This window comes from Rhinolophus sinicus, linkage group LG11 (assembly GCF_036562045.2).
Source record: "Rhinolophus sinicus isolate RSC01 linkage group LG11, ASM3656204v1, whole genome shotgun sequence".
In the NCBI taxonomy this organism is placed as follows: domain Eukaryota; kingdom Metazoa; phylum Chordata; class Mammalia; order Chiroptera; family Rhinolophidae; genus Rhinolophus; species Rhinolophus sinicus.
This window is the reverse complement of record NC_133760.1, coordinates 29,219,160-29,236,231: the sequence shown is the minus strand read 5'-3', so window position 1 is coordinate 29,236,231 and position 17,072 is coordinate 29,219,160. Positions and strand designations below refer to the sequence as shown.

The following is a 17,072-nucleotide window of genomic DNA, read 5'->3' as shown; positions in this document are numbered from 1 at the left end:
GCAGCATAGTGACTAGACATTTATATAATTTACAAAGTGATCCTCCTGAGTAGTACCCACTTGGCACTATACATCTTTATTACTATGTTATTGATTATATTCCATATGCTTTACTTTATATCCCCATGACTTTTTATAACTAACAATTTGTATTTCTTAATCCTTTCACATTTGTCACCCTGCATCCAACCCCCTTTCCATCTATTACCCATCTGACACCATACATAGTTGTTATAATGTTATTGATTATATTCCTTATGCTATTTCCCTATGACTATTGTGTAACAACCAATTTGTACTTCTTAATCCCTTCCCCTTTTTTGCCCATTCCCTACCCTCCTCCCATCTGGCAACCATAAAAATGTTCTCCATAACTATGAGTTTGTTTCTGTTTCATTTGTTTATTTTGTTCTTTAGAATCCACTTATGAATACAATCATAATGACATTTGTTTTTCACTGTCTGACTTACTGCACTCAACACTATACCCCCTAGGTCCATTCATGCTGCCGCAGATGGCAAGATTTCATTCTTTTTTACGGCTGAGTAATAGTCCATTGTATGTACCATGTTTCCCCAAAAATAAGACCTAGCCAGACAATTAGCTCTAATGCATCTTTTGGAGCAAAAATTAATATAAGACCCGGTATTATATAGTATATTATAGCATATTATTATATTGTATTATACCCAGTCTTATAGTAAAATAAGACCAGTCTTATATTAATTTTTACTCCAAAAGACACATTAGAGCTGATGGTCCTGCTAGGTCTTATTTTCGGGGAAACACGGTATGTACCACCTCTTCTTTATTCATATTCAGGGACACCCAGGTTGCCTTCATAGCTTGACTTGTAAATAATGCTGCAGTGAACATATGGCTGGCTACACATATCCCCTCAAAGTAGCATTTTTAGTTTCTTTGGATAAATACTCAGAAATGAGATTACTAGGTCCTTCTTTGTTTCTTGGTATAGCCTTTGTTTTAAAGTCTGTTTTGCCTGGTATAAGTATTGCTACCCCAGCTATTTGTTTGTTTCCTTTTTCATGAAATATTAATATATTTTCCATCCCTTTACTTTCAGTCTGTGTGTGTCTTTCGGTCTGAAGTGAGTCTCTTGTAGACAGCATATGTAAGGGTCTTGTTTTCTTATCCGTTCAGCCCCCTGTCTTTTGATTGGAGCATTGAATTCATTTACATTGAAAGTAATTGTTGATAGGTATGTAGTTATTGCCATTTTATTATTCATATTTTTGATTTTTTTTTTTTTTTCAGTCCCTCTAAGATTCCTTGTAATACTGGTTTGGTGGTGATGAACTCCTTTAGCTTTTTCTTATCTGGGAAACTCTTTATCTGTCCTTTGATTCTAAATGATAGCTTTGTTGGGTAGTGTAATCTTGGTTGTAGGTCCTTGCTTTTCATCACTTTGAATATGTTCTGTCAGTCCCTTCTGGCCTGCAGAGTTCCTTTTGAGCAACCAGTTGATTGTCTTATGGGAAATACCCTGTAAGTAGCTAACTTCTTTTCTTTTGTTGCTTTTAAGATTCTCTCTTTGTCTTTAACCTTTGGTATTTTAGTTATGATGTATCTTGGTGTTGGCCTCTTTGGGTTCATCTTGTTTGTCACTCTGCATTTCCTAGGCTTTTATATCTGTTTCCTTCACCAGGTTAAGGAAGTTTTCTGTCATTATTTCTTCACATATGTTTTCAATTCCTTGCTGTCTCTCTTCTCCTTGTAGTACCCTTATGATGTGAATGTTAGTACACTTGAAGTTGTCCCATAGGCCCCTTAAACTATCCTCATTTTTTTGGATTCTTTTATCTTTTTGCTATTCTGCTTGGGTGTTTTCTGCTACCTTATCTTCTAAATTGCTGATTTAATCGTCTGCTTCATCTAATCTGTCGATTCCCTGTAATGTACTTTTCATTTCTGTTATTATATTCTTTATTTCTGACTGGTTCTTTTTTATATTTTTTATCTCCATTTTTATGTCTCCTATCTCTTTGTTGAAGTTCTCCCTGAGATCATTGAGCATCCTTATAACTATTGTTTGGAACTCTGCATCTGGCAAATTGCTTGTCTCCATTTTGTTTAGTTCTTATTCTGGAGCTTTGTTCTGTTCTTTTATTTGGGACATGATTTTTTGTCTCCCTATTTTGGCTGCTTCCCTGTATTTATTTCTATGTATTAGATAGAGCTGCTGTGTCTCCTGGTCTTAGTAGAGTGGCCTTATGTACTAGGTGTGCTGTGGGGCTCAGTGGTGCAGTCTTCCTAGACACTTGAGCCACACACTCCAGATGTGTCCCTTGTGTGGGTTGTGTGTGCCCTCCGTTTGCAGTTGAGCCTTAGTTGCTGTTTGCCCATCAATGAGAGGGATTGACCCTTGGGCTCATTGGTTATGAGGACTGGCCATGACTACAGTGGAGGAGTTGTGTAGGGGCTGACCCTACAGAGCAGGATCTGTCTCAGCAGTGTTCTGGTGCCTGCTCAATCTGCTCTTTGGGTGTGTCATCCTTGGAGGCGGCTGGGTGATGCTCTAGCTTGTTTTGAAACTGGTCACTGGGCACGCCCACCCCAAGACCACCTGGGAAGGGACTCACTGCAAGTCAAGTTAAACCACAGCCCATGCCTTACCCAGGTCCATCTGGCAGGAGCCACAAAGCCATCCGCAGATGTCTGCCACCTGCACCATACTTGGAAGTGCCTCGAGAGGCTAAGCCATGAACCAAGACTGGCTGCCGCTAGTACCGGACTTAGGGCTGCTCAGCCAGAGTTACAGGATGTGCTCAAGCCAGATGCTGCTTGTCTGGGTTCCCTGAACCTTTGAGCGACCCTAGAAAAGTCTGCGGCATGAGCCAAGGCAGGTAGTTTGTACAAAAAAACACTGGAAGTGGTTTGGGTATGCCCAAAAGTTGGATGGGGCAGGGGTATCAGAATCATCAGGGTGTGGCAAAAGAATTGTGTTAGCCAACGTGATGGAGACTCAGATATGATGGCCTCCTGTGTCTGCACAAGGGTTCAACAAAGAAACAATGGCTTCCGCCAGCTCCTCCATCAGGGAGAAAGCTGCCCTCCAGCCCTTGTCCTGAAGCCAGATAACTCACTTCCCCCATATGTCCCTGTCACTTCTCCAGCTCCTTCCCCAGTGCTGCAGCTCAGATCCAGTGATTCTGTCGGTAAGTCCTTGTGCCATTCCTTTAAGAGAAGCACCTGTGACTCCAGCCGCTCTCTGTCTCACTCCGCCACAATCTGCTGGTTTTCAGAATCAGAAATTGTGGGAACTTATCTCCCTAGTACTGGAACCCTGGGCTAGGGAACCTGGTGTGGTGCTGAGATCCCTTGCTCCTTTGGGGGCACCTCCATAGCCAAGATAACCTTCCTGATTTTTAATGGTCACATATGGATGTGAACCAGCCCTTTCCACATCTCTGCCCCTCCTACCAGTCTCGAGGTGGCTTCTTCTGTATTTCCTTAGTTGTAGGGTGTCAGTTCAGCAAGATTTCAGGCAATTCTCGATGGTTGTTTTGTAGTTTAGTGGTAATTTTGATGTGATCGTGAGAGAAGGCAAGCACAGCATTTACCTACTTTACCATCGTTGCCAGAATTCCCTCAGTTTCTTCTTGATCAAAATCTACTTGGCTTTCCAAAGTCCTGAGCCCTCTTCTGAGGATCTTATTCTTACTGAGATCTTGGGGTTTTCCTTCTTTTGACACAGCAAACACAGGGCTGAAAGGTGCCATTTTCTCACCTGCTTTCAGGATACCCAGTTCCCAGACCTGCCCTGATCTCACTTCTGGAGAGAGGGGATTTGCCTTGGGGCCTGGAGGCACAGGATGACCCACCTGCAGAGAGGACCACACTCATCTATAAAGGTTAGTGAAGCAGGTAACTGGCAACTGTAGGGCTTTACAGAGCAGTGTATTTTAAAATGAACCATGTTGGAAAGAATTTAAATAAAATAGATGATTTCTCCTAATAGGTAAAATATGAAACCTTTCCCACCAGTTTTAATTCTTACCAAGATAACATATTTCCACTTCATACATCTCATATGCAGTTCTTGAATCCATTGCTCCTTTTTGAGTTTAAGCATTACATACCTTAGTGACTATCTGTCCTTGGATAGGATCGATTTATTCAGTCAGGAGCAGTTTTCCGCACTTACTGTGTGCGAAGTTTTGTTGAAGATGCTCTGCAGGATACAAGTTATAGAGACGGATGTAAAGAGCTAAAAAAATTTTACTAAGTGCTGCTATTTGTATACAGGCACTGGGCTGTAGGTGCACAGCAGAAGCAGAGGTTAGAAGAATCCCCATTTAGAAGTCTAGGTAACAGTAATTCAGTAGTGGGTCATCTGTCCCAAATTTGACAGATTACAATGGATATCATGTGGAGAAAAAGAAGGTAGACTATCTGGCCAAAGGAAATAAATAGAGGATCCAGTAAATCATTGTGAAGAACTTTGCAGTTTAATGTGCAAGAGAATTACCTGAGGAGAATATTTAAAAATGGATGTTTCTTCTGGAGCCCACCTGCAGGTATTCTGTCTTTTCTAGTAAGCAATGCAAGAATATGAGGCTTAGGACTCAAAGCCGAAGCAAGACTTCCTAGAATCTGGAGCTGGCAGAGTCTGCGGTGTATCCTAATCCCCTTAACTAGCCAGTGGTGTAGATGAATGTAGTTGGTGTGTCTTAACCCACTGTGCATTGTGTGCGATATCTAGAATGCCAACTTTGTGGTGGACCTGAGGGCTCTATCCTGTAGAACTTACATCATGGGAACAGGAAATGAGAGAGCAGGCAAAACATAATGAGGAGCAGGAGCAGTGACCACTGCCACAGTGACCTTGCCAGTAGAGATAAAGGCCCGTAATTGCTATTTTATTTGTGATTTTATATGTGATTTGATTGGCATGAAGGAAATTGAAGACCTGAAATCCTGTTAAACTATTACTACATATCAGGCATTAACTTTTGAGTGAATGAATTGAGTAGGGGATAGTGGTAATGCAGAAATGGAAGAGGGAAAGAGTGTGTGGAGCTAGAATTGATCAAATCTTATAAAACTTGGCTATAAAAGGGGAGAATTGAGTCAGATAACATTGGGAAGTCATGACATAAGAAGAGCTTTTTTAATTCATATGAATTCAGATCTGAGCACAGAGTCTGAGGTATCTTTAGAATATGTAAGTGGATGGCTAGATCAGGCCATTGAGAAGGCAAGTATAGAGTCTGAGATAAATGTCGGACTATAGGTAGAGATGAAGTGTAGTCTACAGGGTTTTAGTTGAAATGACCCCCAGAGAGTAAAAAGGAGGGCTGAATCTTACATATTAAGGGATATTTAATTTTAGTAAGAGAGGGAAGAGAAAGTAGACGGATAGAACAGGGTCACCAGGAGGGAACAGTGAAACTGAAGCCAAGGGTAGGAGTTTCAGGGTAGATGGTTTGCAGAGAGGGAGTAAATGAGAGATCATAAAATTGAGGCAGCACGTTAGCCCCTTATTTTGATGAGTTCAGAAATGTAAGAAAATATAGTAAATAATGCAGATGTTTTTCAAACTCTTTTTTGATTATGAGCCTCAGTAGTTAATTACATTTTGCATCAAAACCCTGCATACTCATATGTACTCTGAAATTAGACTATCAGGAAACAAAATTTACCCTTAGTACTACAACGTGTGTGAATTCTCTCCTACTCTACCCTACCCTATCCTAATACAGACTAGTGTATTTCAGTTTAAAAATTACTTCACAACTAATGAATAGCCAGTTTTATAAAACATAGTATAAGAAATATTGGATGTAAAGGGATGCTCGTTAAGCCCAAGTGGATTTCAGGATCTAAAGGAGGTTGAATAAGAAGAAAAGGGACAATACAAGATGTGGTATATATACACAATAGAATACTACTCTACCATAACAAAAGATGAAATACTGCCATTTGTGACAACATGGATGGATCTTGAAATTATTATTGAAAAAAGTCAGACAGAAAAAGTTGAGAACCATATGACTTTACTCATGTGGAATATAAAACTGAAAGCAACAAAGGAACAAGACAAACAAATAAAGAAACAAGAACTCATAGACACAGACAACAGTTTAGTGGTTACCAGAGGGTAAGGGGGTTGGGGTTGTAGAAGAGGGTAAAGGGGGTCAAATACATGGTGATAGAAGGAGAACTGACTCTGGGTGGTGAGCACACAATATGATATATAGATGTGTTATAGAATTTGTACACTTGAAACCTATGTAATTTTATTAACCATTGTTACCCCAATAAATTTTAATTTAAAAAAAGAAAAGTGATGATACAGTTGACAGAGCAGTATATTGATAAGGGATACAATGGCATCAAGGATGATTTAGAAATGTGAGGGTGGCTTGGGATAAGAGGATATAGAAGAGGAAGGGAAGGAAGTTGAAGGCATTGCATCTGGGCAGCTTTGTTCTTTCAGCAGGAAGGAGGTGATCACTGGAGAACTGGGAAGGTGGAGGTTGCTTGGAAGAACTGTGGAGATCCTGATCAAGATGAATGGCATAGTATGGGGCAGCAGGGAAAATAAGAATGTTTTGGTCATTGATTGCCCAGTCCTGATTTTATAACACTGAACACCATACTAGCAAGGAAGAGGCAGGGTGTGAGAACAGTTCACCAGGTTCTAAATTGTCTTGCTCATTCTTTTTCAGACTTTTGATTACCCTGTTTACTCTAGTTTCAGATCTCCTCCTGAAGGCCCTTACTTGTGTAATTCACAATCAAAGGATGAAATCGATTAACCAGCAGATGAATCCCAGAAAACCCAAGTTAATGTTAAAGCAAAATTAGTCCAACATTTTACAAAATAGATTAACTTTAAAACTTAGGTAGGGCCACCAGTTGGCTCAGTTGGTTAGAGTGCAGTGCTCATGACACCAAGGTCTCTGCTTCAATTCCCACATGGGCCAGTGAGCTGCACCCTCCACAACTAGATTGAAAACAACGACTTGACTTGGAGCTGATGGGTCCTGGAAAAACACACTTTTCCCCAATAAAAAATTGAAAAACAAACAAACAAACAAACAAAAAAACACACAGGTAAAATGTCATCCATTCTTCAGGAACACAAATGCCATTTTACAAGTGGCTGTTTGTCTCCTTTTTGCTAATATGAAAAGGAATACTCTGTAGTCTTGGTATAGCTAAGTAAACTGGGTTCTACCCTTTCCAAATAGGCAGAGTCTAGGACAGTAGTTTCTGCATGTTTGAGATTCAGACTTTTTTGAGAGGCAGCTGATGAGACAGCAGTTGCCAACAGTTTTAGGGTGTTCACTCCATCTGTTGACCTGCAGTTAAGAAACTCTGGGGATGATGTCCTCTAAGTGCATCTGTGATTTTCTTTTCTTTCTGTCTTGTCACAGTTTAGTGCCCTCAATGCTCAGTGTCTCCAGTCTTTTAGGACATCTACAGGGTATGAATTTTTAAAAACAATTCATTCGTTGCCTTTGCAATCTGACACTTCAGGTTTACTTTCAGACTTTTAGTCTTGCCAGCCCGTGTCATCACTTGCTTTCAGAGCCTGTATTTCCTTTGGTATTTTGTAAGCCTATAAGTACCATAAGGTTCAAAAATATAGAATCTGGAAAAGCTTAGGAAGCAAGCTGATGTATGTTGTATACAGATACCCTGTTTCACCTCAACTATTCTCTGCCTGTGTGATATTTGGCACTTTCTTTTCAATAGCTTTGTCTTGCTAGTAGGCCCATGTGGTGGTTGAAGTAGAAATCTCTAAAAGCCCTATAATATTTGATGCTCCTTATTTTCTAGTATAATTCTCAGGTGGAACTTCTGTTTTCTGTTTGTTATATCAGATACTGAGGCCAACACTGACAATGGGTCCATATCAACACAGGGAGTTTCTGAAAACAGAGATGTGATGTCACATGGTCTGCAGAAGAGTGTTCTTCAGAGAACCAGCTTCCTAGAAACATATAAACTGAAGAAGCACCAGGAAATTTCCACAGTGAAAAATGTTAGAGGAAATGTTCCAGGAATCCTCTGTGATAGGAAACCCTTCAGATGTGAAGAGTGTGGGAAATGCTTCAGCTATTTTTCTTGCTATGTTATACATGAGAGAATTCACACTGGGGACAAACCCTTTGAGTGTAATGAGTGTGGAAAAGCTTTTACTGGTAATTCCTCATTAATTTGGCATCAGAGGATCCACAATGGAGAGAAACCTTATCAGTGTGTGGAGTGTGGAAGAGCCTTCAGTGATAATACAAACCTGATCAGGCATCAGAGAATCCACAGTGGGGACAGATCCTATCACTGCAAGGACTGTGGAAATGATTTCACCAGTAGTTCTGAGTTTGTTATGCATCAGAGAATACACACAGCGGAGAAGCCTTACAAGTGTAATGAGTGTGGAAAAGCTTTTGCTGTTAAGTCAACATTACGTCAGCATCAGAGGATCCACAGTGGAGAGAAATCCTATTCATGTGCAGAGTGTGGGAAATCCTTTACTGCCAATTTCTCATTAATTCGACATCAGAGGATCCACAATGGAGAGAAACCCCATCAGTGCGAGGAGTGTGGGAGAGCCTTCAGTGATAATGCACATCTAATCAGGCATCAGAGGATCCACAGTGGGGACAGACCCTATCACTGCGAGGAGTGTGGAAATGGCTTCACCAGCAATTCTGATTTGGTTAAACATCAGAGAATCCACACTGGGGAGAGACCTTACAAGTGTAATGAGTGTGGAAAAGCTTTTGCTATTAAATCAACATTACGTCAGCATCAGAGGGTCCACAATGGAGAGAAACCCTATCAGTGTGAGGTGTGTGGGAGAGCCTTCAGTGATAATGCAAATCTGATCAGGCATCAGAGGATCCACAAGGGAGAGAAACCCCATCAGTGTGAGGTGTGTGGGAGAGCCTTCAGGGATAATGCATATCTGATCAGGCATCAGAGGATCCACAATGGAGAGAAACCCCATCAGTGTGAGGAATGTGGGAGAGCCTTCAGTGATAATGCATATCTGATCAGGCATCAGAGGATCCACAATGGAGAGAAACCCCATCAGTGTGAGGTGTGTGGGAGAGCCTTCAGTGATCATGCAAATCTAATCAGGCATCAGAGGATCCACAGTGGGGACAGACCATATCACTGCGAGGAGTGTGGGAATGGCTTCACCAGTAGTTCTGATTTGGTTAAACATCAGAGAATCCACACAGGGGAGAAACCTTACAAATGTAATGAGTGTGGAAAAGCTTTTGCTGTTAAGTCAACATTACGTCAGCATCAGAGGATCCACAATGGAGAGAAACCCTATCAGTGTGTGGAGTGTGGAAGAGCCTTCAGTGATCATGCAAATCTGATCAGGCATCAGAGGATCCACAGTGGGGACAGACCCTATCACTGCAAGGAGTGTGGAAATGGCTTCACCAGTAGTTCTGATTTGGTTAAACATCAGAGAACCCACACTGGGGAGAGACCTTACAAGTGTAATGAGTGTGGAAAAGCTTTTGCTGTTAAGTCAAAATTACATCAGCATCAGAGGATCCACAATGGAGAGAAACCCTATCAGTGTGAGGTGTGTGGGAGAGCCTTCAGTGATAATGCACATCTGATGAGACATCAGAGAATCCACAATGGGGACAGACCCTATCACTGTAAGGAGTGTGGGAATGGCTTCACCAGTAGTTCTGATTTGGTTAAACATCAGAGAATCCACACAGGGGAGAAACCTTACAAGTGTAATGAGTGTGGAAAAGCTTTTGCTGTTAAGTCAACATTACATCAGCATCAGAGGATCCACAATGGAGAGAAACCCTGTCAGTGTGAGGTGTGTGGAAGAGCCTTCAGTGATTATGCAAATCTGATCAGGCATCAGATGATCCACAGTGGGGACAGACCCTATCACTGCGAGGAGTGTGGAAATGGCTTCACCAGTAGTTCTGATTTGGTTAAACATCAGAGAACCCACACTGGGGAGAGACCTTACAAGTGTAGTGAGTGTGGAAAAGATTTTGCTGTTAAGTCAAAATTACATCAGCATCAGAGACTCCACACTAGGGAGTAATCTTACAAATGTAGTGAGTGTGGAAAAACTTTTTGCTGTTAAGTCAGCATTACATCAGCATCAGAGGATCACAGTGGAGAGAAACCCTATTAGTGTGAGGTATGTGGGAGAGCCTTCAATTATAATGCATATCTGATCAGGCATCAGAGAATCCATAGTGGGGACAGACCTTATCACTGCAATGAGTGTGGAAACGGCTTCATCAGTAGTTATGAGTTGGATACATCAGAGAATCCATCTTCGGGAGAAACAAGTGTAATAAGTGTGGAAAAGCTGTTGCTGTTAAGTCAACATTACATCAGCATCAGAGGATCCACAATGGAGAAAAACACTACGAATGTAATGAATATAGCAAAAGCTTCAGTAGGACTTGCCATCTTAGCCAACACCAGTGTATTCACACTGGGGAAAAGCCTTATTCTTGTAATATATATGGACAAGCCTTCAATTTTCATACAAAACTAACTCAGCACTAGAGAGTCCACAACAAGAAGAAACACTTTGTGTAGATTGTGGGAAACCTGTTAGTGCTCAGGAACAATTAAAAAAGCATGTAAGGATCCATATTCAGGAGTCTTTCTGTGTATGTGATGAGTGTGGAAAATTCTTCACTAGCAAAAGAAATCTTCATCACCAAAGAATCCATACTGGAGAGAAATCCTGTGAGTGTGTCAACTATGAAAAAACCTTTTGGACTTCTTCCAAGCTAGGTGATCATGAGCATGTCTGCCCTGGAGAAAACTGCTGGACATTTGTTGTTTTGGCCTCTCAGAATTTTTCACCCCCTTTTCCTGGTAATACGAGGTCTGACAATTACATTTGCGAACTTGGCACCATGCGCTTACATTGGCAGCACTGTACAAACAGCTCGGTAAGGTTTCACAACCTTGGTATATCAGTGTCTCACAGCTGTATTTGTGTCGATGTATGGTGATGTCTTGCTGAGTGGCGTTCATTGTTGCATGTTTTTGTGTGCTGTCACGAGAATGTCTGAGCTTGAATTAGAGCAACGAACAAACATTAAATTTCTTGTTAAACTTGGCAAGAGTGGGACATCTTAGTCTAAGTTTGTGGGGATAATGCCATGAAGAAAATGGCAGTGTACAAATGGATTAAACGTTTTTCTGAGGGGAGAGAACACGTCACTGATGAAGAGAGGTCAAGGGGGCCAGCAACGAGCAGAACTGACGAAAACATTGCAAAAATTGAGTTGTATATCAATATTGTTGGCTGACTGTGAGAAGCATAGCAGACCAGGTAAACATCAATAGAGAAACAGTTAGGAAAATCTTAACTAAAAATCTTGACATGAGAAAAGTGCATGCAAAAATGGTCCTGAAGGAGCTCACCAATGAACAAAAGCAAAGGAGAGTCAAAGTTTGCCACGACCTTTTGGAGAGGCAAGATGATTTTTTGGGCCATGTTATCACTGGTGATGAAACATGGGTGTACCAATACCACCCTGAAATGAAGCATCAAAGTGCACAATCGAAGTCAGCCAGTTCGCCACGACCAAAAAAGTTCCATCAATCCAAATCAAATTGGAAGTACTGAAAAGGCTGCATGAAAAAGTTAGACAAAACGACCTGAACTTTTCACCAACAATTCATGGCTCTTGCATCACGACAATGCACCAGCTTACATGGTACTGTCTATGAGGGAGTTTTTAGCCAGTGAACAAATGGCTGTATTGGAACACCCTCCCTACTGACCTGATCTGGCCCCCAATGACTTCTTTCTTTACCCGAAGAGAAAGGAAATACTGAAAGGAAGACATTTTGATGACATGCAGCACATCAAGGGTAATACGATGACAGCTGTGATGGCCATTCCAGAAGAAGAGCTCCAAAATCGCTTTGAAGGGTAGACTAGGCACTGACGTCAGTCCATAGCTTCCCAAGGCGAGTACTTCAAAGGTGACCATAGTGATATTCAGCAATGAGGTATGTAGCACTTCTAGGATGAAGTCATGAACTTAATTGTCATTACACTAAATTTCCCTTTGGATTCCATCTTCTCAGGAGTGGAATATGTGACACAGGCCTGACTCCACTGCAGATTCCTTACCCCAAGCCATAGCTGTCAGATGTCAGTAGATGACCCAAGATGGTTCAGATGTCAGTAGATGACCCAGGATGGTCCAGTTAGAGTACCAGGATGTAGCCAGAGTTAACAGGCAGAAATACTCTTTTTTTTGTTCCTTAGTTTTAAAGCTCAGAGGAACTCCTGAATTCTTGTGGACGCTGAGAGTAAAGTCAACATAGCAGGAGAGAAATCAAAGTTGGAGAACAATCAACCTTGATGATTCTGTTTGAACAACTACATTAAACCATATTTGAAGCTAGAAATACATCTGAGTTTTTGAATCTCAGTAACCAATAAATTCCACTTTTTGTTTTTCTTTTTTGCTCAAGCAAGTTAGAGTTAGCTTTTCTTTCCTTGGAACAGAGCTTTATCAGTGTGACAATTATTTGAATAGTCTTCAGGGATGATAAACCTTATGAAGGAGAAATGTTTTTTGTGTTTGAAGTGTGGGAATTGTAAGGCTTGCGGCGAGATAATGAGACTGAGAGAGTCAAACGGGTTGAGCAAAGTGAGTGCTTTATTCTGCGCCCCCGGACGAGGTTCACCGGTCTGCAGACGGGGGCCAGTGAAGTCGCGCCCAGGGTAGAGGGAGGGAGGCATATATGCGATTTTTGGGGTGGGGGGTTGGCTGAGTGAAGTGGCAGATGAGCAGGCACCCCCAGCGCAGATCGGGCGTGAGCGGCTGCATCCGGAGCTGTTAATCGCACCAGGGTCTGCTGCCTTTTCTGGGAAACGCCAGGGGCCCCAGTTTTTATCATGTGAGGAGGGGTCTGACTTGGCAGAGGTATTTTTGGTTCCTGGCTGCTGTGACCATGCCCGCAGCTGACCTAACAGGAATGTCTTCATCTATAGTCCCAGCAGCCCCTGTGATTGTAGCAAGAATGGGAAACCCATTGGAACACTTGAGAGTCCAGGCTACTTCAGGACTACACCAGTGGATAGAAATTCTAACAACTTAAGCTCTGTGACAAACATTTTAATGTTCCTACAGAACTGTATGAGCAAATCCATTCTTAACAAAAGTCTGAACTGTGAAACCAAAAGCCATCACTAAATCTCAGTTTTTATTTGGAATGGATGCTATTCTAGGCATTAAACTGGTAAATACCAGGCTATTGTAGCTTTTCCAGCGCAGTGTTTACCAGTTTGTCTAGAACAACATGCCCACCCTGCCCTTTGATCTGATTAGTGGGCCAAGGAAATGTTCTAGTTCTCAGTCATAAAGAGAGTGCTGAGATGTCTCAGTAGGAAAACAAAGAGCTGGCCCTTTTCTTTGTATAATGAATTTAACATGCACCCTGTTCTCCCATGTGCTTTTCTGCTGCCAACAAATATGGCAGTTACCCTACCTAATTTCAGACTTTACCTGTGTAACGGTGACACTGTAGTTTCTACTTTCAGGGGTTAACAATTTAGTTTAATTCTATTTAACACTGTGATTTAGCTTACAACTTTTAAAAAAATGTTTTTCTCTTTTCCTTTATTCTCCCTCCCCCTCCTACCAGGTTTAATGACTGTTTACTCAAGGCTGAGTGCGTACCTTGCCATTTGCAGAACAACTGGCCTTAATGCTTCTGTTTTTCTCAAGACTGAAGGCATACCTCATAAATCTGTTTATCGCCCAGGACATTGCCTTGAAAGAAGTTATAGCTCTGGAACATCTGCTTCGTTTAGCAGGGACTGAGATAACCTTATCTCTGAAAGAAACCAGATGCTGGAAAGCTCTTTTTCTCTTCCTCAGACCCCATCACCCAGGAATTTGCCTCATCAACTCACCTTTTCCTTTGTTTTTCTCCTTGTGCCTATAAAACCTGACTGTCTTTACAACGGGGAAGGTAGGTTTTCAGACAGAAGTCCACTGCCTTCCCTGAATGCTGGCTTTTTGAATAAACCTGCTTTTCTTTCCACCACCCTTTTCTGTCAATAATTAGCTCATGAGCGACAAGCAGCCGAACCTTGGACTGCTTCCAGAAGTCTAGCATCTGGGTGGCTTCACCACCTCTCCCTTACTTGCCAGCAGTTGGCTGAACCAGCAGTTGTATTATGTACTTTGACCAATGAATAATAGGGTGGGGGATCACTTTTTAAGTAAACTTTTAAAAAAATGATGTATAATAGACAAAAACACACAAGTCATAGTTGTACAGCTTGAATTTTACAAAGAGCATAGCCTTATAATCATGAAGATCAGGAAATAGAACGTAACAGCACCCCAGAGGTCTCCCTGTACCCTATTCCAGTCATTACTTCTCTTTCATGGTAACCTCTATTCTGACTTCTGTTACCACCACGAATTTTTACATAAAGGGAATCATCGACATGGGTTCATTCTCATTGCTGTGTGGTATTCCATTACATGAATATACCGTAATTTATTGTCTACTGTTGTTAGGCATTTCTAGGGGGATCATTTTGAGGCCAGAAAATCTGAGTCACTCAAAAAAAAAAAAAAATAGAGTAAACCAGGTTCAGGGATTTAGTTTCACATGTTGTTGCATCAGTTATAACTGCCCTTTAGTAAGTAATCATCACAGCAACAGTGTTAGTGCTTGGCATCTGCCAGACACTTTCCTAACTAATCACTGCACACACTTAATACAACTTTATGAAGTAGATACTGTAATGAGCTCATTGTCACAATTGAGGAAATGGATTAATTAGGTCACCCAAAGACAGTGAGTAGCAAAGCAGGGATTGAAACACATGCAGTCTGGTTTCAGAACCCATATTCTAGCCATCATCAGTATTGCCCTCTAGAGATTGGTGGTAAGGTCTGTGACAACTGTCTCAGTAGCAAGAGTGGGATTGTTTGAAGAGACTGATTAACTCCTTAGGGGTAGCAGAGAATATCGGGGTCTCGTCATGATCAGGAGGCTGTGCCTGACTTCACTGAAGGTGAGGTAGACGGGGAATAGGCAACAGTGAGGAAAAACAGGTTGAAAGAACAGTCTCCAAATTCTGTAGTGACTTTCAGAAGTTTACCAGGATCACTCTTTAATTTCCTAGATTATGAGTTACTGGTCTAAGTAGGTAGTATTAATTTTAAACTATTCGGTGATATAGACTATAATTGTAAATTAGGGAGACATCCCACTACTACTGTAAAACCTATGCAAGGGCCATTTTTTTGTTATCTTCCTTTGGCAGTGGGAAGATTTTCTAATTTATCCTTTCATGGGTCCAAGCATTTGGGTGGATGTGTGTGTGAGAAGCCCCAGTTTCTACTTGCTTCATACAGGCTTCTTTAATATTCCTCCTCACACATCAGGTCTTCAAATTTCCAGCATCCTCATGTTGGACAAAGCATCACCTCAGCTAACCTCTGGTTTTAGTTTTTTGTTCATTTTTGTTAACTGGGTATACTTTTCTGTGAGCTAAGTATATAGAAGGATGTAAATTATATCCTAAATTTCTAGATACAAGTTTATATCAATCACTAACTACATTGCCTGAAATGGGATCCTGCCTAATATTTTTTGTCTTAAAATCATTGCTATAATATATATAGCTATGCCATTTTTCCTTTCACTTAATACTTGTATATCTTTCCATTCTTTAACTTTTAATCATTTTGCATTCTTATGTATTAGTAGTAACTTATATAACATTTTTTTCCTAGCTAAACTTTAGAATTGTTTTCACCAGTAGACCAATTCCTCCCACTTTATTCTCCTTTTAAAAAATTGTTTGAAATTCGGGGCGGCTGGTTGGCTCTGGGTTACAGTGCAGTGCCCATAACTCCAAGGTCGCTAGTTCGATTCCCATATGGGCCAGTGAGCTGTGCCCTCCACAACTAGAATGAAAACAACGACTTGACTTGGAGCTGATGGGCCCTGGAAAAACACACTGTTCCCCAATATTCCCCAATAATTTTTTTTTAATTTAAAAATAAAATTTTTGAAATTGGACTTACAGTTTAAATCAAGATGAATACTCTTCCTATTGAACAATTATCTGTGCCTTTCCATTTATAGAAGTTTTTGTTGTTGATTTTTCTTCATCTAAATGTCTTAAACATTTATTATTCATCTTATTCCTAAATATTTTTGGTTCCTTTGTTGCTTTTGTGAATAAGATCTCCCTGCCCAAGTATATATCTCCACATAAGTAGGTTGAGTGGTCTGATAATTTAATTCACAATATCAATAAGGAAGATTTTATAATATTGAAACAGTCTTTAAATTCTGGCATGAACCCCAACCAGACTTACTGTTTTCCCACAATTTTCAAGAGGAGAAGCAGGACAATTTTTACTCTTACCATCTTAAAACTGGAAACACCAGAAAAGATTTTTTAACGTGAGATCTGTCAGTTTTCCCTGGAGGACACGGAGGGAGGGTTTAAGGGAGGCCCTGGAATTGTGGGTACAGAATGTGCAGGAGAAGAAGCCTTAGAGCTGAGTGAGAGGAAATGTTGTAGACCCAGCATAGAGATGAACTTCCAAAACACTGAAGTATGAGAACTAGCCTAAATTTTTAAGTATGTTGTGTGATTTTTCTATCATCTCATTCCTAGGGGTATTAGGATATGGTTTTGGGTATTGATTTGAAGAGCCCAAATCAATATGGTTTAATTATAATGCAAGCTTATTTCTCACTCATGTATCATCTGAATGTAAGCAGTCTAGGGTTAATAGTAGCTCCGTGACTACTACTAGCTGCTCTGTCATCCCCAGGGGCCACATCATGTGGTCCAAGATGCTCACCCCCTTGTCAGCATTCCACATAGTTGATGTGGGTACTGGGTCAAGTAGGGCGTGTCCCTTCTCTTTAAGGACATGGCATCACTTTTTCCTATAGCCTATTTGCCAGAAGTTGGTCACATAGCCACACTTTGCTCTAAAGGCCGAGAAGCGTGTTACTTTTTTCTGGACTGGCTTGCTAGAGATTCTGATACTCCATAAGAAGGGAAGAACAG

At 41.0% G+C, this 17,072-nt stretch overlaps 1 protein-coding gene across 8 annotated transcripts in view; it reads left to right on the top strand.

Annotated features, from left to right (window-relative positions):
* LOC109461305 (uncharacterized) overlaps window positions 1-14,065 on the top strand; it is an 81,326-nt gene extending 67,261 nt beyond the window's left edge. For 6 of the 8 annotated variants that reach the window (XM_074314612.1, XM_074314610.1, XM_074314615.1 and 3 more), the window contains 3 exons: window positions 3,760-3,873; window positions 7,855-12,013; window positions 13,661-13,794. In XM_074314612.1, coding sequence (XP_074170713.1) covers window positions 3,760-3,873; window positions 7,855-10,070 — 2,330 coding nt within the window. In that variant the 3' untranslated portion in view covers window positions 10,071-12,013; window positions 13,661-13,794. Of the gene's footprint in view, window positions 1-3,759; window positions 3,874-7,854; window positions 12,014-13,660 lie in introns of all 8 variants that reach the window. The other 2 variants (XM_074314616.1, XM_074314611.1) reach the window with 2 other exon arrangements.
* Window positions 14,066-17,072: the final 3,007 nt, after the last annotated feature.